General features: G+C 50.5%; 1 protein-coding gene across 1 annotated transcript in view; it reads right to left on the bottom strand.

The window, feature by feature from the left end:
• Window positions 1-367: 367 nt before the first annotated feature.
• The window catches only part of TRPV4 (transient receptor potential cation channel subfamily V member 4), a 49,537-nt gene continuing 24,874 nt past the window's right edge, over window positions 368-25,030 (bottom strand). The window contains exons 3-16 of the mRNA XM_033169580.1: window positions 21,071-21,243; window positions 18,647-18,799; window positions 17,546-17,686; window positions 15,997-16,295; window positions 14,707-14,886; window positions 14,417-14,575; window positions 11,397-11,489; window positions 10,045-10,118; window positions 9,376-9,541; window positions 8,130-8,196; window positions 4,821-5,137; window positions 3,840-3,967; window positions 2,103-2,224; window positions 368-1,165 (exon numbers count right to left, since the gene is read on the bottom strand). Of these exons, the coding sequence (XP_033025471.1) occupies window positions 1,008-1,165; window positions 2,103-2,224; window positions 3,840-3,967; window positions 4,821-5,137; window positions 8,130-8,196; window positions 9,376-9,541; window positions 10,045-10,118; window positions 11,397-11,489; window positions 14,417-14,575; window positions 14,707-14,886; window positions 15,997-16,295; window positions 17,546-17,686; window positions 18,647-18,799; window positions 21,071-21,243 (2,230 nt within the window). The 3' untranslated portion in view covers window positions 368-1,007. The remainder of the gene's footprint in view (window positions 1,166-2,102; window positions 2,225-3,839; window positions 3,968-4,820; window positions 5,138-8,129; window positions 8,197-9,375; window positions 9,542-10,044; window positions 10,119-11,396; window positions 11,490-14,416; window positions 14,576-14,706; window positions 14,887-15,996; window positions 16,296-17,545; window positions 17,687-18,646; window positions 18,800-21,070; window positions 21,244-25,030) is intronic.

Raw genomic sequence — 25,030 nt, 5'->3', positions numbered from 1 at the left:
AGGGCCACAGGCTCCCCACCCTTGGCACACACAACCCATGCCCTGTTTCTAAGCATATGACCACATGATTGTGCTGGTCATGCAACTCAGCAGCCATTGGGGGGGGGCAGACTAAACAGATCTATTTGGAAGAACAGTGTTGCTGGATAAAAATGGCACAAAGAAACTTTGGGTTTTCTGTGCAACCTGAGCATCTGAGAGGGAGAAAGAGGCCTCCTTGGGCACCCATGTCTATTGAAGGCAAGGGGCGGAGGGTGCCCAACATGGGGTGAGATGCAGCAGTGTGACTTGTTCACAGTGACCCGGCAGACTCCCTGCCTGTTGCACGCTTGCACCCCACTCTCTCCACCAGGCAAGACAAGGAGGGGCAGCTGACATACTTTGGCTTTTATTACTAAATAAATAATCAGATAAGACCTTGTGCAAAATAAAACTATGTGGAGTAAGAAATGCAGCAGCCAGCCCTTGGGCCATTTGCCCCGGCTCATCATCACAGAAGTTAACCCTGAATTTAGAGCCCGCTTGGACACAAAGAGCCACTCCAGGAGTCACTGGCCACTTCAAACAGCCCCCGCAAGAGTCACCGTCGCCACCCTGCCTCCTATAACGTCAGCGTCATGGAGCTCGTAGCCTGGCTGCACAGGACGATGTTCCCAGTCACCAGCCTCTGCAGCTTCCACCCACTGGTGTATAATTTGGTATTGTGACAACCCTGTTTTTTGTGTACAAAAGCAAACCCATGGAGATGTGCCTCTGCTGTCCACCTCAAGTTGATAACCTGGGGAAGGCTCATCCCCCTGCTGCTCTGGAGGGGGCAGGTGGGCCACATTCTGCAGACTATAAGTGGGACCCTCACGTGAAGGTGCAGGAGCAAGAGGAAGCTCCCTCCGCACAGGGTCCAAGCTGCGCTGTGCCCGCCAAGTGCTTGCAGGTGGCAAAGAGGCTGGGCAGCTTCTTGATCCTAGTCCAGAGACCAGCTCCCTCTGCCCCTGCTCCTTGCGCATCCATTAGATGTGGGAGTCCTCCTTCCTCCAGCTCTGGGGGTAGCTGGGCTTGTGCTCATTTGCTGCAGGGGAGCGCATGCTGTCCAGGGGAACAACCACCTCATCTGGCTGCGAGTTCTTGTTCAGCTCCACCACCCGCGGCACCACGGTGGACCACCGGTCTACAGGGAGACAAAAAGAATCACGGAATCATAACACTGTAGGGTTAGTCGAACCCCCTGCAATGCAGGAATCTCAACTAGATCATACATGACAGGTGGCCATCCAATCTCTGCTTAAAAACCTCCAGGGAAGGAGAGTCCTCTCCCTTCCGAGGTTGTCCATTCCACTGTCCAACAGCTCTCACGGTCCAACAGCTCTCTCCTTGCTATTTGAGTGCATTGGTTTGGATCCCACCCTCCAGAGCAGGAGAAGACAAGTGGGCTCCATCTTCTAGGTGACAGCTCTTCAGGTGATTGAAGGCAGCTATCCTGTCCTTTCAGTCTCCTCTTCTCCAGGCGAAACCTACCCAAATCCCTCAACCATTCCCCACAAAGGAGGATTGGCCTCCACAGTTCCACTTGGGCACCGACGTCGGAGAGAAGCCTGCCCAGCCCACTCCCTGGGTTCTGCACAGCCTCCACAACCAAGTGCCTCTGATTTGGGGCAGGGCAGCTGCACCTCTGGACTTCATTCCCCAAGCAACACTTTTGCTGTTTCTACCAACCTTCCAGGTGTTCACAACTACAACTCGCACCCGCCCAGATCTGCTGCAGGGCTCCAGGATGGCGAAGCAATGGATCACATCCCTCATCCAGCTGCCAGAGCCTCATCTCCAGCAACTGGCATTGGGAATCCTTTCTGCCTCCAACTGCAATCAGAGCAGCTGCTGGAAGCCTCACCCTCTTCCATGAATTTGTCCTGTCCTCTTTTACAGCCATCTGAGTGGGGGGGGGGCATTGCTGCCTGTTGCAGGAGCAGGTTCCTCCGTGTAGACTCTAGCAGCACCCCACTCTCCTGTGGGCAAGCTGACAAGTGTCTGCTTCCAGGATGCCCCCCCCGATCCCTTGACCTGTTCCAGCCCCCCACCCCACCCCTCCAGCAATCAACAGCACTTACCTCTGCGGAGGCGGCCCACTGTGTGGGAAAAGCCATAGTACTGGTAAGTGTCGTTCTTGCCGGGGTCCTCATTGATGATGCCCAAGTTCTGGTTCCAGTGAGACCAGTTCACCTCGTCCACTCTAGGAAGGAAGCATTGTGGCATTTGAGGTATTGGCAGGGGGAGGGGGGAGAGAGGTGTCAGCTGAGGACTTCCTGGGCGGTCTGAAATGTAACCTGGACAGTGCTATAGAGTGGTTAGAGTGCTGGGCTAGGTCTGGGGAGACTAGGCTTCAAATCCCTGCTCAACTGTAAAACTCACAGTGTGACCTTGGGACTGTCACAGTCTCTTGGCCTCGCCTACCTCACAGGGTTGCTGTGAGGATAAAATGGGTGCCACCTTGAGCATATTGGAGAAGAAGGTGGGGCATCCATGTGATAAGGGCAGGCAGGCAGGCAGGCAAGGCTTGTGGCTCTGGGGCAGAGCGTCTTCCTTGGATGCAGGAGCTCCCGCGTTCTCCAGGGAGGGCTGGGAAAGGGTCCCTCTCTGAAACTCTGGGGAGCCTCTGCCAGTCAGTGTAGACACTACTGAGTCAGATCTGATTCTGCAGAAGGCAATGCCCTGCACTCCTGTGACAAGAAAGGGCCTAGGACCATCTTCCACCAAAGCTTCAGACCTGGTTCAGGGTCTAAATCCTCACCCACCACTCAATCAAATGCCATCCCAAATACCCCCCCCCCACTTCTGGCTCTCTTATATCCCTACGTTGCTGTCTCGGCACCATGAAGGGTCCTGACAAAAAACGGCTGGTTTGGGAGCACTGTCTAATTTAAAACAGGCGTTGCCTGGCCTGGTCTTAAATTTATAGGGCAGAATACAAAAAAGAAAAATATTCCAGTTTGGAGAGCACCTTCTAAATCAGGGGTAGGCAACCTAAGGCCCGTGGGCCGGATGCAGCCCAATCGCCTTCTCAATCTGGCCCGTGGACAGTCCGGGAATCAGCGTGTTTTTACATGAGTAGAATGTGTCCTTTTATTTAAAATGCATCTCTAGGTTATTTGTGGGGCATAGGAATTTGTTCATCCCCCCCCCAAAAAAAAATAGTCTGGCCCACCACATGGTCTGAGGGATGGTGGACTGGCCCACGGCTGAAAAAGGTTGCTGGCCCCTGTTCTAAATGTTGGAAAGATCTCTCTCTGCTGATGTAAGGCTTTCTGCAAAGCGTCAAGAACCCGGCACCATTTGCAGAGGCAAAAAGGAAGACTGCGTGTCAGAATGGAATCATAGAGTTGGAAGAGACCACAAGGGCCATCCAGTCCAACTCCCTGCCAAGCAGGTGCACCCAAGGCTTTTTTCAGCCAGAACTCACCAGAACTCAGTTCTGGCACCTCTCAAGTGGGCACCATTGCCATTTTAAGAGAACAAGGGAAGCGTTCATGGCAAGTTCTGGCGCCTCTTTTTCTAGAAAAATAGCACTGGGTGCACTTGTGTTCCAGCAGGAGTGCAGAAAATGTAACCCTAATCCAGGATGCAGTTTCCTGAGTATCTCAAGTGCCTAGTCCTCATGGATGTGAAGAGATGGTTGGAAGGGCATGGGCAATGCCTGCTGACACCCCAGGTGGGGTGGGGGGGTTTCCTTGGGGCAAAATTTGGGATGTCACCCAGACTGGCGCAGAATTTCCAACAGACAACTCTGGCTCAAGGGCCTAATCCAGAAATGGAAAGGTCTCCCTGCTGAACCCCTGCCCCGCCCTTACCTGAAACACCATCTCCGGTCTGGCGTCCCATCCAAGGACTTCCCAACGGTGACCATCTCTCCTGAGCGGAAGGCTTTCCTGACAAACACGGGGAAGAACCTCTCAATATCCAGAATGGTGGTAGCCCACTGCAAGCAGAGAAGTCAGGAGAAATATGAGAGTCCACTCCTGACAGGGTTTCAGTGGTTCTACTGATCCAGATGTCAGTCTCAGGATGACACCCTCAGGCTAATCCAAGGACAAATTCAGGCAACCCACTTGATGCAAAGAACTTTTTTAATTATTTTTTTTGAGTGTTTGAATTACAGCAAGTCAAAACTATGTTGTCGGAAGTGATCTATTGCACAATTGCCTCTGCAGCCTTTTTGGATGCTACCAATGCTGAGGTCATCTTAGCATGGAGTCAAATCACATGCCAGGGCATGAGAAAGTCCATTTGCTGGAATCAACCTTATAATCATTCAAACTCAATTTCATACTATTCATGAAAACAGCAAGAAACAAACACACCCACCATAAAGTCTTCTACAACTTTTGCCTACACTATAAAGCTCCAAATTTCTCAAATCATACAAATTTTTCCCCAAGAAATGATTAAGGAATCCCGCATTGCAAACTTGTGATTTCTTGTGTTGTTTTGACAGTGCACTGCATTTTACTAAGCCACTCCCTTACAACTGGGTTTTGTCTAGGCTTTAATTTAGATCTGAATGGGGAACCGGGGAGTCCTCTCTGCCCCAATCTGCAGGACGGGAGTTCAAGTCTAGAAGCAACGGAAGAGATGCAAGCATCCCATCCCTGTGCTATGAAACTTCAATAAAACCTATTATTATCATATTACCATTTATTAAATTTGTTACCTGCCCTTCACTAGCAGGTTCCAGGGTGGGTTACAGCAGCTTAGAATTCAGAACTGAAGACATTGCATTCACGAACACAGGGTGGTTCCAGAACATCAAGGTGTGTTCTGGACTTGCCTACCTGCAGCTTCCAGATCTGCTTGCTCTCCTTGGACACCTGCCCCACCGTCTCCCCCATGAGGGCGATCAGCATGTTCAGCAAAAGGACGAAGGTGAGGATGATGTAGGTGACAAGGAGGATGACAAAGACCCCAGGGTACTTGGCGTTCTCGATCATCTCCAGGTCCCCCATTCCGATGGTCAGCTTGAAGAGGTCGAGGAGGAAATTGCTGAAGGTCTTGCTGTCCCGGCAGGAAGGGTAGGCAGGGGCTGTGCAGTTGGAGCGCTCCTCGTTGCAGGCCTCGCTGCTGGGGCAGGGGTTCAGCAGGGAGACCAGTGCTGCAGGGAAGCCAAGGAGGTCCTGAGCAGTTGCACTAGCCCTGGGAGAGTTGCCATCGAGGGGCCCTCTAGGTGCTGCACACTGAGCATTGGCCATTTGGCTGACTGGGGCTGATGGGAGCTGGAGTCTAAATGATCTGGAGGGCACCACGTCACCTTCCTCTGGATGAGAACGTGGTGTCAAGGCTAAACAGTCCCGATTTCAGTCACACTTCAAAAGCTGCATTCATAGGACAGTTTAGTGCATTTTATTCTTACTGTGATTTCATTACTGACTTTATATTCCACCTTTTTTTCTCTAAGGATCTCAAGGTGCATGAGTCTCCTCCTCCTCCTCCTCCTCCTTTAACTCCCACAACAATCCTGTGAGGTAGGTGAGGATGAGAGTCACCCAGTGAGCTCCATGGCCAAGTGTGGATTCGAACCCTGGTCTCCCAAGTCCGATCCCAACACTCTAACCACTGCACCATACCTCCTCCCATTTTCCTGAAGTTTTCCTAACTGCTCAATATCTGCCTCATATTTGGGCTTTCACATGATGTAAAAGCCACTTCCAGAAAACAAATGTGTTATTTTTGTTGTTCAGTCGTTCAGTCGTGTCCGACTCTTCGTGACCCCATGGACCAGAGCACGAATGTGTTATTAGATTCCAGCAAAAAACAAAAACAGGAAACTGTTTGCAGGCCTTTTAACCTGAAAAACCGCAGTACAGTGACAAAATCGGGGGGGGGGGGGGGTGTCCTACCGGCTTAGTTCCTTCCTTCCGTTTTCATGGAGGAATTATTGAGGAGCACATGCAGGCATGTTCAGAAAGGCTGGCAGAGTAGCAATGCTGCCCAGTGGTGCCGATTGTCGGGCCGCCACCCCACAGTGTGAATGAAATTTAGCACACCTTGCCGCTATATTGGTCACAAAGCCATAGTTCACAGCAACAGGCATGCCATGCAGAAGGCTAATCAGAAAACAGGGCAAGAGTTCTAACCTCAGGAAAATTCACACAATATTCACAATGTCTGAAGGCACCCAAGGAGATGTTGTTCCTGCTTTGAATATTTTTTTACAGCAGTGCTTCTAGTTATAAATATTGTTGGATTTATAAGTTTTTTTGGGGGAGAAACAAGGTTTAAAAATACCAAGCCTGTCATTTTGCTGCTTAATGTCATCAAACTCCAAATGTTTATCTATAGGAATTAAACCTGCCTGCCGACTGAGCGCCAGAAAAATTTCAACCAATTTGAGCGTGAAAATTCACTCTATTGAGCATGCAAAATTCAAATCTCAGCTTTAGGTGGGCAGGAAAGAGCAACACTAGGTCATCCCACTTCTATTGAACAGGACCATTTTAAAAAATGCTTCTCCAAAATGGTTTTAAATATCGACCAAAGTGTGGCAATGTAACACAATCCTGAGGGCGAACAGAGTGCAGAAGAAAAAGGACTCATTTGGGGAAATATGGAAAGTGTTTGTTTACTATACAATTGTAAAGGATAAGTCTGCCCCCCACCCCTGATATACTCTATCCCAGTGGCTCTCCCCTTGATTCCATAAACTCACCCCCAGCACCCCCTACCTTACCCTATAGAAAGCATTATTCAGTATAGCGGGTTGCCTGACCCACCAAGGAAGATATTAACAAAATAACAAAACCACAACAATTAGTTGCACCTTTATTCAAAAGCCATTTAAAACTATTTTGTTTAATTATGTCAATAAATTGATGGACTTGATGCAGTGATAGCCGCTTACGCCTTCAGCGCCCCCCCCCCGCCCCCTGCTGCCTGCTTGCCTCTTATGTCAGGGACTGGACTGAACAGGGGGAATGGGAATTGAGCCCTCGCTCTGATCGGCTCCTCTCAGAAGAGGAGGAGGAGGAGTGGGAAGTTTCAACCCTGTGTCTCCAGCAGTTTCAGGAGGAGAGGGAGACAGTGTTGATGTACAGCTGAATGAGAAAATCCCTATAGTGGAGGAGGGGGGGGGGAGTTAGAGAGCAGACAGCAGAGACCTCCCGGGAGAGTCTGGGAGACCCTCCTGCTCCAAGCGCTCACCGGTCCCTCCGCATTCAAGAACACCAAATGCAGAGGGATGTGACTCCTCTGACTTCCCGTAGGTTTCCAGGAATGTTGTGGGAGATGGAAGAAGAGGGACTCCTTTGCATGGAGACATGGATCCTTTGTCTTGCAACCAGACGACTGAATAAAAATCCATAAAATGTGAGTTCTTCTTGCCTCTGAGGCTACCGGGGGAGGAGAGGATACTACACGCCTGACATCGTAGCACCCGTAGGAAATCCCATGGCCCCCCAGTGGGGAGGAGACCCCTCTTTGGGAACTACTGGGAAAGACAATGGACTTTCTGAGTTATCTCTCCATCTTGAAACTCCATAAAGAAAATATAGAGGAAGGAAGTTATAAGGTTGTCTAGTTATTGAGCTGTCTCAAACCTCTAACATCCATAACTCACCCTTTGCATCTGTCTCCTTTCATTTCATTTTTAGTTTGTATTTCATAACTATTCAATAAATAAATATTTTTAAAACAAACCAGTTCATTCAGGAAAAGCAGTGGAAACTTGGCTGTTCAGGAATGTGGTTGGGTGATTGAAATGTTCTTTCTGTTTTGCTGCTAACCAGACTTGTTAGATTTGCTGTTTTGAGTTTTGTGGTTTCCAAATTGTAATTGATTTGTTTTAATTTATGTGCTAATAGATTGCTTGATGTCTAAGTCTCAGTAATAAACATTTGGAAGTGCCTTACAGCAGCTTGTCAGAGTCAGCATCTTTTACACCTTGGAGGCTGTTTTTAAAAACCTCAAAATCCAACAATATTTGTGTCAAGAAATGTTGCTCCCCGAGAAGAGCCTTGGCAAGGCCCGTTCCAAGCTTTGCAGGTATGTGAGGAGCTTGCTCAGCTGAGCAGCAGGGAGCAGCAGATCTTCAAATATAGGAAAGCCAAGGAGCCCAGAAACCAGCACTCCAAAAAGGGCAGCCACCTTACCAGACGCGTAGCCAATCATGAAAAGCACATAGACCAGCAGGAAGCGGAAAAGGTCCTTGAACAGGATCTGCAACCAGAGAGGGAAGGCAGCCACTCAACACACCAGGGCAAAGGCTCAAGGCAGCTGCTTCTGGGGTGAGCCCCACATTAGTCGTCTAACAGTCTGAAGCCAGAGTGAGGAAATTCAGGGACAAATGTGGCCCTCAGTGCCACTCCCTTCGGCCCTGATTCCCACTCTCCTTCCGTGTTCCTGCCTGGCTGGGATGTCTCTTGGCTATGGCCAGAGATGTTGGCAGACTCTGGGGGCCAAAACCTGGCCCTTTGCGCTTCTCTGTCTGGCCCTCAGAACCCTCCCCAGGGCACACTTTTCACTGCCCCCAAGTGCCTGCCTGGAATGTGTCTTTGACCTCTTGCTTGCCCAGAGGGAGAGGGGCATGGGAGCATGTGTAGAAACTGAAGATAAAAAATGCATTTGTTGCTCTGCCCACTTCCGCCTCCAGCCCCACCCATCACTGCCATGCGGCCCTTGGGAGGCTGTCCAGAAAGGAATGTGGCCCCTGGGCTAAAAAAGGTTCCCGTTACTGATCTGAAGGAACATTTGCAGCAAGGAGCCAGAGCAACTCTTGCACGGTTGGAGGGGTGGCGGCAACACCCCACATTCCACAAGTGTTCCACAACTTGGGGACCAAAACAGCTTCTTGACACCATCAGCCGAACCAGGGAGTTAACCTCCAGGAATCAGCAGCTGTATATTTGAACACAGCGCATGTGCAGAGGTTTCTTTGGGTCCCCCTGCCAGGCAAGCGCAGGGTGGGGGGGGCGCTTCACTGTTGTTCTCCAGCAATGCTGGCGGAGCTTCAGGCAGCATGACTCTGAAGATCATGCCAGCCCCTGCGCTGCAGAGTTTAGCACTTCCCAGAGTGAGGAGGAAAAAGCCAAGGCTTCACAGTGCAGTGCCCTTAGGATAAAGTTCTGTGTGAGACTCTGTTTATTAAGGCAAGGCGGTTGCCCCGGAGAAGACCCCATCAGCCACACACTCTTCTGAGCAGATGTCTTTTAGAGGGATGACAACCTGATGGGTTTTGCAAAGATAAGCACACAGGAATGCAGCCTTGTTGGTGAAACCCCTTGAGCATCCCATAGTCCCTTCAGCTTTTTGCCCACCTTCAAAGGAGCCGGCCCAGACCTCCTCACAGGCCCCGGACACTGCGCTCTGCTTTGCCCAGACCCAGAGGGGCCCCCTCACCTTCTGGATCATGATGCTGTAGGTCCCAGTCAGCTTGAGGCCGCGGGTGAAGTAGAGGGCATTCATCCAGCCCAAGACCAGGGCAAAGACCATGACAGCCAGGTAGGCTTCGATGCCTGTCAGGTACAGGGCAGCTGCCACTAACACCAGGACAGAGTAGATGAAGCTGGAGGCAAGAAGCATCAAAGCCCAGTCAGGAGCAGGCAGGGTGGGGTGCAGTGGGTCAGGGGGTGCGCACTTCAACACTGCAACCACCAGATAACCTCACCCAGGAGGGCTTCCACAGAGGGCAGATTCACACCATAGTTTTAAAGTACATCTAATGTGCATTTAAAGCACATGTTACCCCCCCCCCTGCAAGAATTGTGGAAACAGTAGTTTAACCCCTCGCAGAGCTACAATCTGCCAGTCCCCTTAGCAAACAACCATTCCCAGGATTCTTTGGGGGAAGTCATGTGACTTTCCTGGCTCCCTCCCCCAAATGAATTGAGGGGGGAGCCAGAAAGCACCCCAGCAGGTGCCCTGGAATGTGTGGCCCCCACACTCTAAAATGCAGGGGTGGCTAGCCTTTTGGCCCGAGGGCCACATTTGTCCCTCGTTGATCTGTCGGGGGCCACACAGGCCACAAATTTGATAATGCTGCACTCTGGTTTCTTTCTTTTTACTTACTAGAGCAACTGAAAGGAGCCATCAATGAAGAAAGAATTCACCCCAGGGCACTTCTTCATGAAGAGGTCTTTTATCTGGGGAGGAAGAGAAGACAAAATGTCCACAACGGAGAGGAGGCAGAAGCTACTCAAGGAACTGGGCATTTTTAGTCCAGCCTTCCTCCACCTGGTTGCCCTCTAGACATTTTGCACAGCAGCTCCCATCCATCTCAGCTTAGCCACCCAACTCTCTTCCCAGGGAACTCTGGGAATTGTAGCTCTAGGACGGGAACTGGGGTCTCCTCACAACTCTCAGCACCCTTAACAGACGACAGCTCCCAGAATTCTTTGGGGGAAGCCATGGCTGGGTTGTGGGTTTTTTTTGGGGGGGGGGAGTATTTTTGTTGACTTTTATCCATATAACCCAAAAACCAAATTGGAACTTCATGAGTCAAAAGCATAAAAATTAAACCAGCCCAAACCAAGGTTGGCAAGGGATGTTACATTCACAAGAAGGAAAGATAAATCTGCATGTTTGCGATGAGATGCAGACAGGCAAGTGGAAAGAAACATCCTAAGAAATGAGAGCTCAAGCAACGTGGCACACAGGAGTTGCAAGAGATGCAGAAACATTAATGTATGGCTGAAACCGTCAGAGGCACAAGGAGAACCAATAATAAATGGCTCTCTATCGCATCAAGAAAATGTATCAACCAAGCAGATGTTACTTATTCCAGATTTTTTGACATATTTATGGAAGAGACAAATGCAAATTTTCTCTTTCTAACATTTCCACAGAGGCTTAACTGTCAATCCTTCTTCCCAGGGATCTCTGGGAATCGTAGGCCTTTGAGGGGGAACAGGGACTTGCTTACCACTCAGCAACTACAGCTCCCAGAATTCTCTGGGAGAAGCCATGACTGTTTAAAGCAGTATCAAAGCAGTGTAAAAGTATGAAGAGAATGTGGCCTACAAGCTCTGTAATCAGGCAATGAGTATCCTCTAGAGCAGGTACGTCCAACTCCCAACAGACTGTGATCTACTCACAGAATAAGAAGACCGGCTGTGATCTACCCATTGTCATTGCTAGGAGTTGTTGAGATTGGGGCGGGGGGGGGGTTGGCATAAGTTTTTTTAAGGGGAGGGTTGGCCAAAGGCGATCACTACACTTCATACACACACTCCGCGATTTACCATTGGATCGCGATCTACCTGTTGGGCATGCCTGTTGTAGAGACACAGAATGGCAGGAGGAGCCCACAAAAGGGGAAAAGAAAAACACACCTGCTAAATTGGCAAGGAAGAAGGGGGCAACAGTGGGGGGAAGGGGGAGGAGGAGATCCCTTTGCCAAGTAACACACGGCTCACACTTACGTTGGTGAAGAAGAAAAGGACACCCGTGAAGAGTGTGACAATCTCCCCGGCGAGACGCAGATAGTCGGTGGTGGTGGTGTACGGGTACGGGGGCTGCAGAGGGGAAGAGACAGTGCTGAGAGGCTGTGCCAAAAGACACCTGCTAAGCATGCAGCAATGGCCACGCTCCAACGGGATGGCCAGCTTCAGCATGTTGCCTTCCCAAAAGCAGCCGGGTAAAGAGCACCTCCGGGAAGGTCACAAGGTGATGGAAGGGACTCACAGGGGCCATCTAGTCCAACCCCCTGCAAAGCAGGAATCTCAGCTAAAGAATCTCTGGCCACCCAACCTCTGCTTAAAAACCTCCAAGAAGGAGAGTCCACCACCTCCCAAGAGAGACATTTCCACTACTGAACAGCTCTAGCTGTCAGAAAGTTCTTCCTGATGTTTAGTCTGAATCTCCTTTCTTGTAACTTGAAGCCATTAGTTTGAGCAGGAGAAAGTGATCTCCCTCCCTCTTCCCTGGGACAGCCCTTGAGATAGCAGAAGATGGCTATCGTGATGCTCAGGTGATGGAAACAGCTCCCCCTGCCTCACTCTCAATCCCAAGCGTCTAATCAAAGGAGGTAGATTGTCTTTGAACCCGGAGGTGCCATTCTTACCCTATCAACAGATACAATGCCTTATACAGACTTGTTTCATAAGTCAGAGTTTATTCATTGGTGATTTATTTATCTATCCTGAGCTTGCCTCCCCAAGGAACTTACAAACTTGTGAGGTAAGTCACACACATACACACCCTCCCCGTCTGTGAGCTTCTTGCTAAACTAGGGTGTTTAATTAGCAAGGCCAATTAGGAGCCCATTGCTTGCCTACCTTAAGCCTGAGGGGCTTCCTCCATTTCACTCAACTCCAATAATACTTCCCCCGCTCCAAGTTAAAGAAGCATTTAGAGATTATAGACCCATAGCACGATGGAATTGTAGACTTGGAAGGAAACCCAAAGGTCCTCTAGTCCATCCCCCTGAAATGCAGGGCTGAACAGCTTTTTCACTCCCCACAACTACTTTTCTTGCGGAATTGCCAGACTGAAGTTCTGGGTATAAATAAAGCAAGCTGATAAGTCATGGGTTCCTCATTATTTACCATGTTCAAATGCCTGAGAGGATCAAAGCAAATCAATTCAATTCAATAACCTTTATTAGGCATAACAGAGCAGACAATTTCAGAGCAGATATTGTATATAAAATATTTAAGCTATAAACTCAACAAATCAAGGCTTGTATTAATTAAATCTTTAGCACTAAAATTCACTACTAATCCATAAAAAAATAACTTCAAATTTCTCATAACAAACCTAAGTTAAAACTTCAGATGGCAAAAATGATATAACAATATATCAATTCCGTTTTACTATTTAATTAAGATCCCTTAATCCTCTTTGTAACGGCTTATCTTTCTGCATGGACTAAGCTTAAAAATTCTCCCACTATTGAAGTGATTTTATCATTACTATCCGATAGTTGTATTTGAGTGGTTGGAAACATAGAGGTAGACCTGTCCATTTGTAAAGCATTTAATAGTTGACTTCTAGCATTAGTGCCAAAATTACAAGATATGGACCAATGTATCAAGTTCATTCTTACTGCATTTACAGAAACGTTCAGATTTTGGAAGAGCGAAATACCTTCCTCTTACCATCATGGAGGGAAACATGTTAAATCTAGCCAACATAAACAATCTACAGGATTCGTGGTTCTTAAGATTTGTAATATATCCCTTTTGGAAATCTCGGCATAAAGGGAGATTTTAGCAAGTGCTGTACTTAGCGACATCAAGAATGGAGAGAAGACTATTTTCTAAAAGCTTCTTCCTAATAATTGCCCAAATATATTTAGGGTCAGAATTTTCGAGGCCAATTAAGTTAAACCCTATGGAACTCAGTTTTCTTCTGCACATCTCAGACAGATTGCAAATTACATTATCACTTAAAAGATCGTAAAGGAGAGAGGAGGCAGATAGGGCTCTGTAATGAAGGAAGATCCAATATTTCAAGGTTCTCAACCATGCTCTTACTGATAAGGGAAGTATTCCTAACTCACAACATATTGATTCGTCTCCTAACTCACAACATATTGCAAACTCAGTAGTTTGCAAGTCCTAGTAATGACCTGAGAAGGGATTCATGAAATTTATCCAACCTCATAAGATCACCTAAAATCCACACTGGGCTACCATATAAAAGTTTGGCACAAAGTTTCATATCAATCACTTGCAAAACAGCTGGGATATATCTATTTCCTAAGGGAGAGAAAAAATAAGATTTGATATGATGCGCCGTCACTTTAGCCTTAGCTATTGCAGCACAAATATGTGATTTCCAGTTCATGTTGTTTTTAAATACAATCCCCAGATAATTAAAATGCTTAACTTCTTGAATGAGATGTCCATCTATTATCCAATTTTTTGGGTCCCCCCTCTTTGTAAATTGCATGATTTTTGTCTTATCATAATTAATTTTGAGATTATTGAGAGAACAGTAATTTGAGAAACTCTTAAGTAATTTTTTTAAGCCAGGGAAGAGAGTGAAATTATTGTAGTGTGGTCTGCATAAAGTAATATGAAAACTGGAATATTATTTAAATAGGGAATATGAGTGGTTACATTTTGAAGATAAGATGGAAGGTCGGATAAAAAAAGATTGAATAGGGTGGGAGCCAGGATACAACCTTGCCTAACTCCTCAGTTGTTCACAATTGGACCTGCAAGTCTACCATCTTTTGTAACTTTAACGTATATTTGATTGTTCAGTTGTTGAATCAATGAGAGTACGTAGGGATCAACACCAAAGAGTTCCAATCACCCCACGTTGACCAATCTCTTACCAGCCCCAGCACAGCACAGCAACATTTTGCTGGGGCATCATGGGAACTGGAAGTGGGAGGCTGTGCCCCAAGCCTCAGAGCCCCAATTTAAATCGCAGCCCCTCTGCCCCGCTCGGCAGCCTTCGAGATCCATGGCGGAGTAGGTGCAGTACTCACAGTGCCCTCCAGGGGGCGGTAGTAGGCCACCATGGTGAAGATGATCATGGCACAGAGGTAGGAGACCACACTGATGTAGAATGAAACGGCCCCAAACTTCCGCCACTTGTCCCGAAGCAGCTCGTTGATGGGCTCCACGGCCAACATCTCATGCCGGTTCTGCAGGGAGAGGGGCCCAGTGAACAAAGACGGCGGCAGCCCCCACTTGGCCACACCAAAGGCCCAGCACTGTCAACCCAAGCTGCCTTGATCTGCAGCTTCCTTCTCTGCCCCCCGTCCCGGAGCCTCACCTCCATCTTGCTATTGTACACCAGGATCTCCAGCACCGAGACCTCCTCCCCACACGTGTCCAGGGAGGAGAGGTCGTAGAGGGAGGAGTAGACAGGGCCATAGGCCCAGTCCTTGAACTTGCGGGAGAGGTGCCGAACATCTTCGTCCTTGATCTCCCGCCGGATGATGTGCTGGAAGGTCTGCAAGACAAGTGGGGAGGAGGGTCAGGCAGATGACGGGAAGGCCCTCCCCTTGCAGCGCAGAGCTGAACTGTGAAACTCCCTCCTGCAGGAGGCAGCAATGTCCACCATCGTGGAAAGGCACTCTGGACATGCTCAGAAAGACACCCCAATTGCAGGACATCCTCTGGGACCATTAAGTCTTGAAACGGAAGATTCAGGACAGTGAAAGAAAGGGCTCCTTCACCATGCAGTGCGTAGTTAACCTATGGAACTCGCTTCTGCAGGAGACTGCGATGGCCACCAACTTGGATGGCTTTGGAAGGGCGTGGAAAAATCCATGGGAGAGAAAGCTATGGATGGGAACCAGCTGGGAAAGCCAGCTGGAACAAAAATGTCTTCAGCTGTTTCCAGAAAGTGGGAGCCTGTCATGCCTCGACAGGGATGCTGTTCTAGAGAACAAGAGCAGCCACAGTACAAGTCCTGCACCAAGTCACATGACAGCTAGGGCTGACAGGAATTGTGCTTGAAGGGCGCCTGGGGGTGGAAAGAGGCCCCTTTCCATCACCCGCCTGCTCAGAAGCTCCTCTTCCCTGGAGATTCTGCCTGGGCAACCCACCTGCTCTCTTGTGGAGCCTCACTCCTCCCTACACCCTCTAAGTCGCTCAGGACTTTGGGCATGGCTCCCCCCATGATTATTTTATTTTAATTTATTTATTTCAAAAAAGTTATATACCCCATGACTGTCAAAGCTCAAAGTGGTTTACAAAAAGAATGAAACAAAAAAAATGGCAAGAAAAGCATTTAAATACAGCAGATTTAAATATTCAAAAAGTAATTAAAATCAGTGATAAGCTAAAAAAACACACCACCAGATGTCAACATTCCCCATATCCAGGGAGACTTGTCTAAACAAAAATATTTTTCTCAGGAGCTGCAAAGAGTGCCGTGAAGATGCCTGCCTGGTATCCATAGTCAGGCAGTTCCAAGGCTGCCGCTTCTTACATTCCTATCCTCACAACACCCCTGTGAGGTTGTTCGCCCTGGGGCACCCGGTGTGCTGCCAGGCCTTGGGCCAACAGGGCTGGCTTGTTTCCGAGCAGCTCCCTTCCCTCCGGACGCCCATCTCACCCCAATCTTGCCCGTCTTGGCAGCCATCATCAGTGGCGACAGACCGTCGTTGTTCAGCAGGGCCTCCAGATTGGTTTCCGGGAAGAGCTTGGCGCATTTGATGAGGAGGAGGTCATACATCTTGGTGACAAACTTGGTGTTCTCACGAGTGTTGTCTGCGATGGCCACCAAGGCGTGGAGCACCGTGTTGCCACGAGAGTCCTGGCGCCGCAGGTCGGCCTGCTTGTGGGCATTCTCCGTCAGGTAGTGGACAATGTGCGGCTGGTTGGTGCAAGCCGCCAAGGAGAGGGGCAGCTCACCTGGGCAGGAGGGCGGAAGGAAAGAGGGAAGATGGAAGATGGAGCAAGCTGGTTTCCTGCTGCTCCAGAGCAGGGGACCTGAGCCAACAGAGTCAAATGACAAGAAAGGAGAGTCCAACAAGCCGTTAGGAATAACTTTCTGGTGGTCAGAGCTGTTGCACAGTGGAACAGACTCCCTTGGAAAGCGGTGGGCTCTCCTTCATTGGAAGCTTTTGTGACTCCTGCACTGCAGGGGTTGGGCTAGAGGACCCTTAGGGTCACCCTTCCAACTCTATAATTTTATGAGTCTATGAAAAAGAGAAAGACAACCAAATCAGTCACAGAGCGCTCTGCTTCCTCAAATAGGGCTGCTGGATGGATGTGTCTCCACAAAGCCTGGGTGAAAAAGGGACTCCTGGCCTTTGAGTGCTGCAATGCACAGAGGCTTCTTGCAAGAGCAGCGGACTTTTATTGGGGGTGCCTGTTTCTTAAAATTCTCACTCACTGAGTGCACCCCCTCCTTTAATGCTTACAAGGGTGCACTTGAGGTCTTTCCCTGACACCCACAAATCTTCTGAAATCATTCCCTTTGCTCCCTTGGTGGTGAGGGGGTGATCTTCCCACTCCTAAACACAAGAGCATCAGCAGAGTCTGCTGGACCAGGCCAAAGGAGGCTCATCTAGGCCAGCATCCTGTCCTCACAGTGGCCGACCAGATGCCTCTTCTGGAAAGTCCTCAGGCAGGACCCACTGATATGGAGAAGCATGGCTGGCGCTGGCTCCAGCTGTGGAGGCAGAGCAGAGCCACTGGGTCTAGGAGCCATCAAGAGCCATCTCCTCCTCCAAGAACGTGTCTAATCCCCTTTCACAGCCATCCAAGTCAGTTGCCATCACTGACTCCGATGGCACGGAGTTCCCTAGTTTATGGATCCAATGGCACTCGCTTAAAATCCAAATGTGCCCATGGCGAAACTTGTCCTACTCGGTGCCCCTGTCTACCTCCAGATCTCATATCTCCATGCACCTAAATGCACCTCCATCTACAGTTAACCAAACCTACAACATCTGTAGGTGTGGTTTGTTCTCCTCATTCTGCCATGCCTCTCTCTCCTCCTCTGTTGTGTTCTTTGCTGGAAAAAGAATCAGATTGTAAGCTCCTCTTTTGTACACTTTTGCAAAAAGAACAGTATTTATGAGGCGGCGGCGGCAGCAATCGGCAGAAATCAGGCCAGACCCCATGGAGGGACCTCGAGGCTTCCCTGTCCCACTCACCGAAGTAGAAGTAGCCGCCCTCATCCTTGGGCTGGAAGAAACGGCCCCGGGCTTGTGCGTGGACGTCTGCCCCCTTCTCCACCAGCAGCTCCACATAGTGCTTGCAGCGCCGCTCAATCGCAATGTGCAGCGCAGTCTGGCCTGCAGGGGGCACACAACCCAAACCACAATTCAGGCACAAGCCACTAGGCTTCACCACTAGGCCTGCCAGCCAATCTCCCATCTCATTGCTGCCAAGCCTGTGGCCCCTCTGATATGTTTCCTTGCGATTCCACCACAAATCAGACCCGAGTGCCACCGCCTGGTCAATTCGGCTCACTTGGAATCTCGCCTGCCAGCGGTAGGCGTGGCCAGAGGGGAAAGTGGGTGGAGCATGAGGTGTGACCCCCTGCCTTTGTACTGCATTATATGGCTCAGTACCTCAAGGACCAGCTCAGCTCATGCAAACCAGCCCAGAGCCTGCGCTCATCACCTGAGGCCCTGCTCCGTGTGGCAAGACAAGAATGGGGTCTTTTCAGTGGTTGCTGTCCCTGGGGAGGCTTGCCTGGCTGGTGCCATCATTACAAATCTTTAAGTGCCAGGCCAAAGCAATCCTCTTTCCTCAAGCCTTCCTGCGTGGGTGGAATGTTTTAGCGTAGATTGGATTTAGTTTTTTGATGCTGGCTTTCATGTATGTATGTGCTTGTTTTTTGCTTAAAATATTATTAGTCAGTTTGAGTTTCTGTGACAAGAAAAGTGATTGATAAATTTAATAAATAATAATAATAATAATGGTGTTCATTTAAAAACAAATGAACAAGTTTCTGGCCCTCAGGACTGAGAAACCCAGAAAGAAGTGCCTGGTGGAATCTCAGGGCTAGGTGTTCAGCTCTTTCCTGCTCTCCTTGAATAGCAGAACCAAAGTAAAAAGATGGGGAAATAGGAGCCTGTAGATAACTGGCTTGATCAGGACTCAAGCATGGGATTGAGGCCCCCTGGACAATAATTTCAAGGAGTGATTAAGGCCAAGTTCACCACAGCCTCCAGGCACGGTGACCTGTTCCCCACCTTGGAGCAGCTGCCCTCCCACCCAAACTGCTCCTGCCAGAGTCCCCCTCCCACCTCGGTAGTAGACATCCCGGAAGGGCGAGTTGATGAACTCCCGCGTGCTGCCCGTCTTCTCTGCGATGTCCAGCAGGAATGGGATGGTGTCGTTCTTGCCATTGTTCAGGTTCAGCAGGGCCTTTGGGAGGCAGGTCTTGCCGGTGGAGGGCTCTGGGGGGGGAGCAGGGGGGGGGCGGACAGAACAGGATGTTGCACCACAAACATGGAGCTCAGTATCTTGCTCACTCCCCAAGAAAGCACTTCTCTGGAGTATGCTCAGCAATTACTCCTTTACAATGTTCACCTCTCAACTTTTCACCAAGGAGATCAGGGCAGTGTACGTTGTTACCCCACCCCCCCACCCCCACCTCTTATTTTTAACAGACCTGTGAGGTAGTCTGAGAGACAGTGGCTGGCCCAAGTCACCTAGCAACTTTTGAGTCTGAGTGGGGGTTTTGAACCCAGGTCTCTCCAACCCTCATCAGGAACTGCAGACACTCTCCAGTCACTTTCTAGCAGTAACAGCCATTTGGCAGTGGAATGGTCTCCCTAGGAGGTTTTAAAACAGAGGTGGGATAGCTATCCATCAGGGATTCTTTAGCTGTGATTTCTGCATCGCAGGGGGTTGGACTAGATGACCCTTGGGGTCCCTTCCAGCTCTACAATTCTATGGTCCTATATGTGCATTTGCATCACCCCATGCTAACAAACTGAGGCCCATTCCCCCTCTCTTCTGCATGCTCCCCTACACACTGAGCATGTGCAAAGCACAATGTTCCAGTGCCCTGGCTCCACATCATCAATATTGCTGGGCACGAGCAATCAAGTGCATTCTGAGCTATAGTTTTGTGTTTTAAAGCGGCTTTCTACAGCTTTTATTTAAAGAAAGAAACCTGAAAAAGCTGGGCAGAATCTTGGGCTCAAGATGGACTGTGGCTTTGAAGTGAGCTGAATGAGAGCAAGGGACTGAAGAGCATGGCAAAGTATTTGTCAACCGTTTTGCTTTTTAAGAATTCTGATCCACCTGAGGAAATCTCATTGGAATGCTCTAAGAACATAATGGAAGGCCTTGCTGGTGCGGCCAGTGGGGGCCCACCTCGTCCTGTTCTCACAGTGGCCACCAGGATGCCCCCAATGGGAAGCCCGCAAGCAGCAGCACTGGAACACAAGAGCATCTCTGCCCTCCTGCACCTTCCAGCAGGTGGCATTCACTAGCATCTGCTGCCTCGGAGCGTGGAGGCAAGAGCACAGCCAGGGGGCTAGGAGACATGATCTAGTAGCACTCTTGGTAGGTGGTGAGGTTTGGTCTCTTTCTCCCCCCCCCCCGCCCCCCGGTGCTGGAGAAACCTGCATAAACAGGGAAACTGTCTTTGCTTCTAAAGGAAGGCACAGACACCCAGACACAGGCATCTTCTGCCCCACTGGAGTCTGTGGCCAAGCAGATTTTGAAACAATTTTTTAAAAAACACAAAACCTACCCAACCTGTTTGACTACAGGGACGAAAGCACAAGGAGTCTCCACAACACAATCCACAATTAATATTTGAAACGCTGGCCATGCTCTGGAAAAGCTCCTGTCCATCTCAAGCGGAGGAGGAGAACTGAGCAAGACTCCCAGCATCCAGTAGGCAGGAAAGAGCCAGGGTGGTGTCATGTCAGTCAAGGACCCGAGAGACCCAGGTTCAAAACCTCCGCTTGGTCTTGAAGCTCCCTGGATGACCCTGGGTGCCAGTCACTGCCTCTTGCCCGGACACACCGCACAGGGTTGTTGTGGCGATTAAACGAGGAGGAGGAGAGCCACCTTGAGCTCCTTGGAGAAAGCAGGGGGACAGAAGTCCCTGCCTTGCAGGCAATTGGACAAGGGACCCTTTGGGTGCCTTCCAACGCTACAATCCTGGGATTCTATGAAATGCAATAAAATAAAATAAACAACCCTGCCACACGTACCTCAAGGACAGGGACACCCTGCTGCCCCCCTTTTCCTTCCCTTGCCTGGGGCTGATCTACACTCATGGTTTATAATGTTAAGGAAGGGTTAAGGATTGGTTTTCATAACACAGATGGACACATTACATTCTGCTTTTAACACTCATAAGGCGTTATTAAAATGTGACACCAGAGGGCGCTGCAGAGGAACCAAGAACCAACAGTAGGAAAACAGTGTTTTTATGGAGAAAACAAGGTACAAAATGCTTTTAATTTACCAGTATGCCCTTTCACGTTTTAGAATGATATATCTAATTCCGTCCTAATAACGTTAAACAGGTCAGTGTAGATTCAGCTCTTGTCAGGTTAAAGAAGTAAGTCTGCATTTGCAGAATTCATGGCAGCTGCAGGCCCCCTGACCAGAGAGCACCCAGCTCCCTTGGCAGCACACCTCAGCCACTGCCTGCTCAACACCCTTCTTCACCGATGGGTGGCCCTGTCTCTCGTCCCCCTCACCTCGAAACTCCTCATCTGTCAGGCGCTTCTTGTGGGTTAGCAGGAAGGGCAGGAGCCCATCCAGGTCGGCAGTGGAGCCCCGGGAGACGATGTCGAAGAGGATGGGCCGGTTGAACACCTTGAGGATAGGTGGTGGGTGGGGGGCAGGTCCCTTGGTGCTGGGGGGTTTCTTCCTGGGGACAAAGCAAGCTGGTGAGCAAACCTCCATGTGCTGGACCAAACAAGCCTCAGAGGTGGCAGGCGACAGAGCGGCCTGGAAGAATTGAAGTCCATTACAAAGTTGCTAGGATTTATCACACTCTGCAGAGTTGATGCCTCAGTTTCCAGTCCTAGGTGTAGGAGAGGCGGCTTTGGTTGTTTGGGGCTGCAAAAGGGCACTGTAACCCATATTCCAGGCCTTGCAAATAGGTTTTGGGGCTGATCTCTGGCCTCTGTTTTTGTTTTTATATATACACCCTGTAGTTATAGATTAGGAGGGTCAGTCTGCATGATACCTGTTGGTTCCTTCCAAATCCATGGTTCTGTATCCGGTAAGGTTTACAGTCTAGCACAGGGGTGTCAAACTCAAATTCATCGGGGGCCGCATCAGCAGTTTGGTCACCCTCAAAGGGCCGGTTTTATCTGTAGGACTATGTGTCCACTCCGTGCACTACTTCAATCATTTTAACTCGGGGTGAAAGGAGAGCACGGTGGCACTGGTGTAAATCATGGCCCTTCTGATAGGACTAGCATACACAAACCCATTAATTAGTAAACAAGCACCATGCCTGTCACCATGTGAGAAGACCCAGGCACAAAGCAATCTGTTACATGCAGGAGGGAAGCTGAAGGGCATTTTCATAAGTGATGCTATACAAGCCTTTTAAACCACTTCTGAAACCGAATGTGAGGCACAAGCTTTAAATTGGATGTGCTTGTGGCTTTCCAAGGTGACACAGGTTTCACACTGCAAAAAATGGTCTCGGTTGAGTGTGAACCAGCAGAATTGGGGGTGCAAGGGAACCCGTGTGTGTGTGTGTGTGTGTGTGTGTGTGTGTGTGTCTTATTGGTTTGCTTTATTATGTATGTTGTGCTTTTTCATGTCGTGAACTATCCTGAGATCCAAGGGCAGCAAACAAATTTAACAAATAACAATAACAACCATAACAACCCCAAACTTTTTCCTCAGGGCAAACCCCGTCGACGCCCAGTAAACTCGCTCCCCATGCAACATGCATAGCTGTCAACTTTTCCCTTTTTTAAAGGGAAATTCCCTTATTCCGAATAGGATTCCTCGCAAGAAAAGGGAAAAGTTGACAGCTATGAACATGTGCACCGTGCAGTGGTGTTGGGCGAGGGCAGGGCCGCCAGCGGTCTACCTCCCAAGGTTGTTGTGTTGAAGTTGAAGCAGCAGCAGCAACCCTAACCCTAACCCACCATGGTGGGTGGACGAAAGAAAGAAGAGAGAGAAAAAAAGAAAGAAGGAAGGAGAGGAGAGGAGAGGAAAGGAAGGAAGGCAGCTTCTTGGATCCATCCGGTCTTCAGCTCCATCTCCCCGGCCCTCACTCACCTCGTCGCCCCACTTGAGCACGTCCTTGTGCCAGGGGCGTCGCTGGGGAGGGGCGGTAGGGACGGTACGCCCCCAGTGACAGGGTGACAAGCGGCGGGTGGGGGTGACAAGCGGCGGCCCCTCCCGCCACTCCCACATGCCGCCGCTCCCTCCGTCACCCCGGGAGCAGCAGCACATGGACGGGGTGCTTTCCGCGCTTGTCACCCCCTCCTCGCTGGCCACCCCCCCCCCCGCCGAAAAAAACGCTGGGGGCGGGGAAAGGAAGCAGAGCCGGTGCATTCAAACGCCGGCTCTGCTTCTTTTTCCCCTTTCCGCCGCTTTTTTCGGCGGGGGGGCGACCAGCAAGGGGGGGTGTCACGCTTGTCACCCCTCCTCGCTGGCCACCACCCCCCGCCAAAAAAAAGCCTCGGAAAGGGGGAAATTCCCCCTTTCTGCATCCACGTGCGGCGTGTCCCTCCCCCAGGGGGGTGCCTCTGTGCTGCCCCCACCCCCAGCAGCGCAGAGGCTAGCTACGCCTCTGCCTTGTGCCTCTCTCCCACCGCCTGGTAGATGTGCAGGAACTGGAGGATGCCGTGTTTGCGCACGTGCTCCGCGTGGCGCTGTGTCTTCTCCCAGCTCAGCGGGGAGCCCTGCGACAGGAGCCCCATGGCCCCCCAAGGGAGCGGCACAAGGGCGCGCGGGGAAAGGGAGGAGAGCCGGCCGGCAACGCCAAGGAGAAAAGCTACCTCCAGGCGGTGGCGGTGGCGGCAGGAAAGAGGAGCAGGAAGGAGAAGGATCCTCCGCCAGTGGCGAAACAGGAGGAGGAGATCGGCGCCGGCTGCTATTTCTCTCTTCCTCCCCGCCGCGGCGCCTCTTTCTCCGCGAGGCTCCCAGAGGGGAAGCGCCTGTGCCGGCTGCGGACGGAACAAGAGAGGCCAGCTGCGCGGCTGTGTGTGTGTGTGTGTGTAGATGCAGGGAGGGGGTGGTGCTGGTGACCGTCCCGGCAGCAGTGGGGCACGTGATCAGGGGGAAGGGGAAGGAGGTTGCTCTGTGTGCGCACGCCTGTGCGTGTGTGTTTGCGTGCGTGCAGTGAGCGCGCGCGCCCTCCCTCCCCGGTGCGGGCGGGCGGGCGCCGGGAGGGAGGGAGGTGCGCGCGGGCCACATGACGAGGTCTGGCGGGCCGGATTAGGCCCCCGGGCCTTGTGTTTGACACCCGTGGTCTAGCACAATAAGCCTCTAAACCAGCCACACCATTTTTGCTGCAAGGTAATGGCCTTGGCTGGTCAGGATAGTACCATCATTTACATATTTGATGCGGTTGCCATAGAGACAAATGGGCAGGCCTTTTCCCCACCTCACTGAGCTGGCTGCCTCCTCATCATCGCAGGATGGGGAATAACAGGCCAAGGAGTTTGTTTGAGGGAGTTTGTGGCTGATGCCTAAAGCTGGAGACACAGAGGCTGGACTTACTCTGTGCTAGACCCCAAAGCTGTGCCTTGCGGCTTCCCTGAGACCCTAAAGGAGAGGCAAGATCTGCTGGGGTGTTGGTGCTCTTGAGTCACTCCTTCCTCTGTTAAGGTTGTATATAGGTGCAAATAAAACACCCCCGTCTCTCCATCAGCCTTCATTCCCAGGAAACCAAACCTCGGAAAGCACAGGAACCCTTGGAGTTTCTTGGCACTCGAAGATTGTGGGGCACACAATGTTATATAAACACAGAGGAACAAAAGGTGTATCTATCGCCTCCCACAATGAATGACCCCTTTCTTCACCTCATCCATCTTCTGTCTCCAAAGCAGCCTGGAGGAGGGGTGGGGCTGGGCCTCAGAGAGAGAGAGAGAGAGAGAGAGAGAGAGAGAGAGGCAGCGTGCCCACCTCAGGCCTCCTGCCACCTTGTGGGGTTCTTGGCACCCGCGTGCCCCCGTTCCTCAAGCAGCGCGTTCATCTAGCTGGTGCAACCCCCCCTCCCTCCCCCCCTCCAGGCCCATCCAGCCAAGGCAGGAGGGCTCCACAGAGGACTCTTTGACCAGGTCCCACTCCTGCCACACCTGGCCCCAAAGAGCCATGTGGGAACAAGATGCTCTCCCTAGCTGGGGAGGGGAAGGAGCCCTTGCTGGGTTTCAACAGGGAAGGACATGGCAGGGCTCAAGCTGGGCTATCCAATCCCAGGAGAGGTGGGAGAGAGAGAGAGAGAGAGGCATTCTTCACATGCTCAAGGATCCTCTCTTTATCATCAAATCACAAATTACAGGGACCAAGTCTTGTGGGCTCCAGTAACGCTTCCTAACACCAGTTCTCCCTCCCGCTCTTTTTCCTCTTTTACCAAAAGGACCTCACGGCAGGGTACATTTTTAGTGTCAGAATTTGAAGAAGGGGGGGGGGGAATGAAACATCCTTTTTCATCCTGAATTTGATGTCCTGCCAAGTCAGTG

The sequence above is a fragment of the Lacerta agilis genome, chromosome 14 (genome assembly GCF_009819535.1).
Source record: "Lacerta agilis isolate rLacAgi1 chromosome 14, rLacAgi1.pri, whole genome shotgun sequence".
Taxonomy (NCBI): domain Eukaryota; kingdom Metazoa; phylum Chordata; class Lepidosauria; order Squamata; family Lacertidae; genus Lacerta; species Lacerta agilis.
This window is presented reverse-complemented; position numbering and strand designations above follow the sequence as displayed.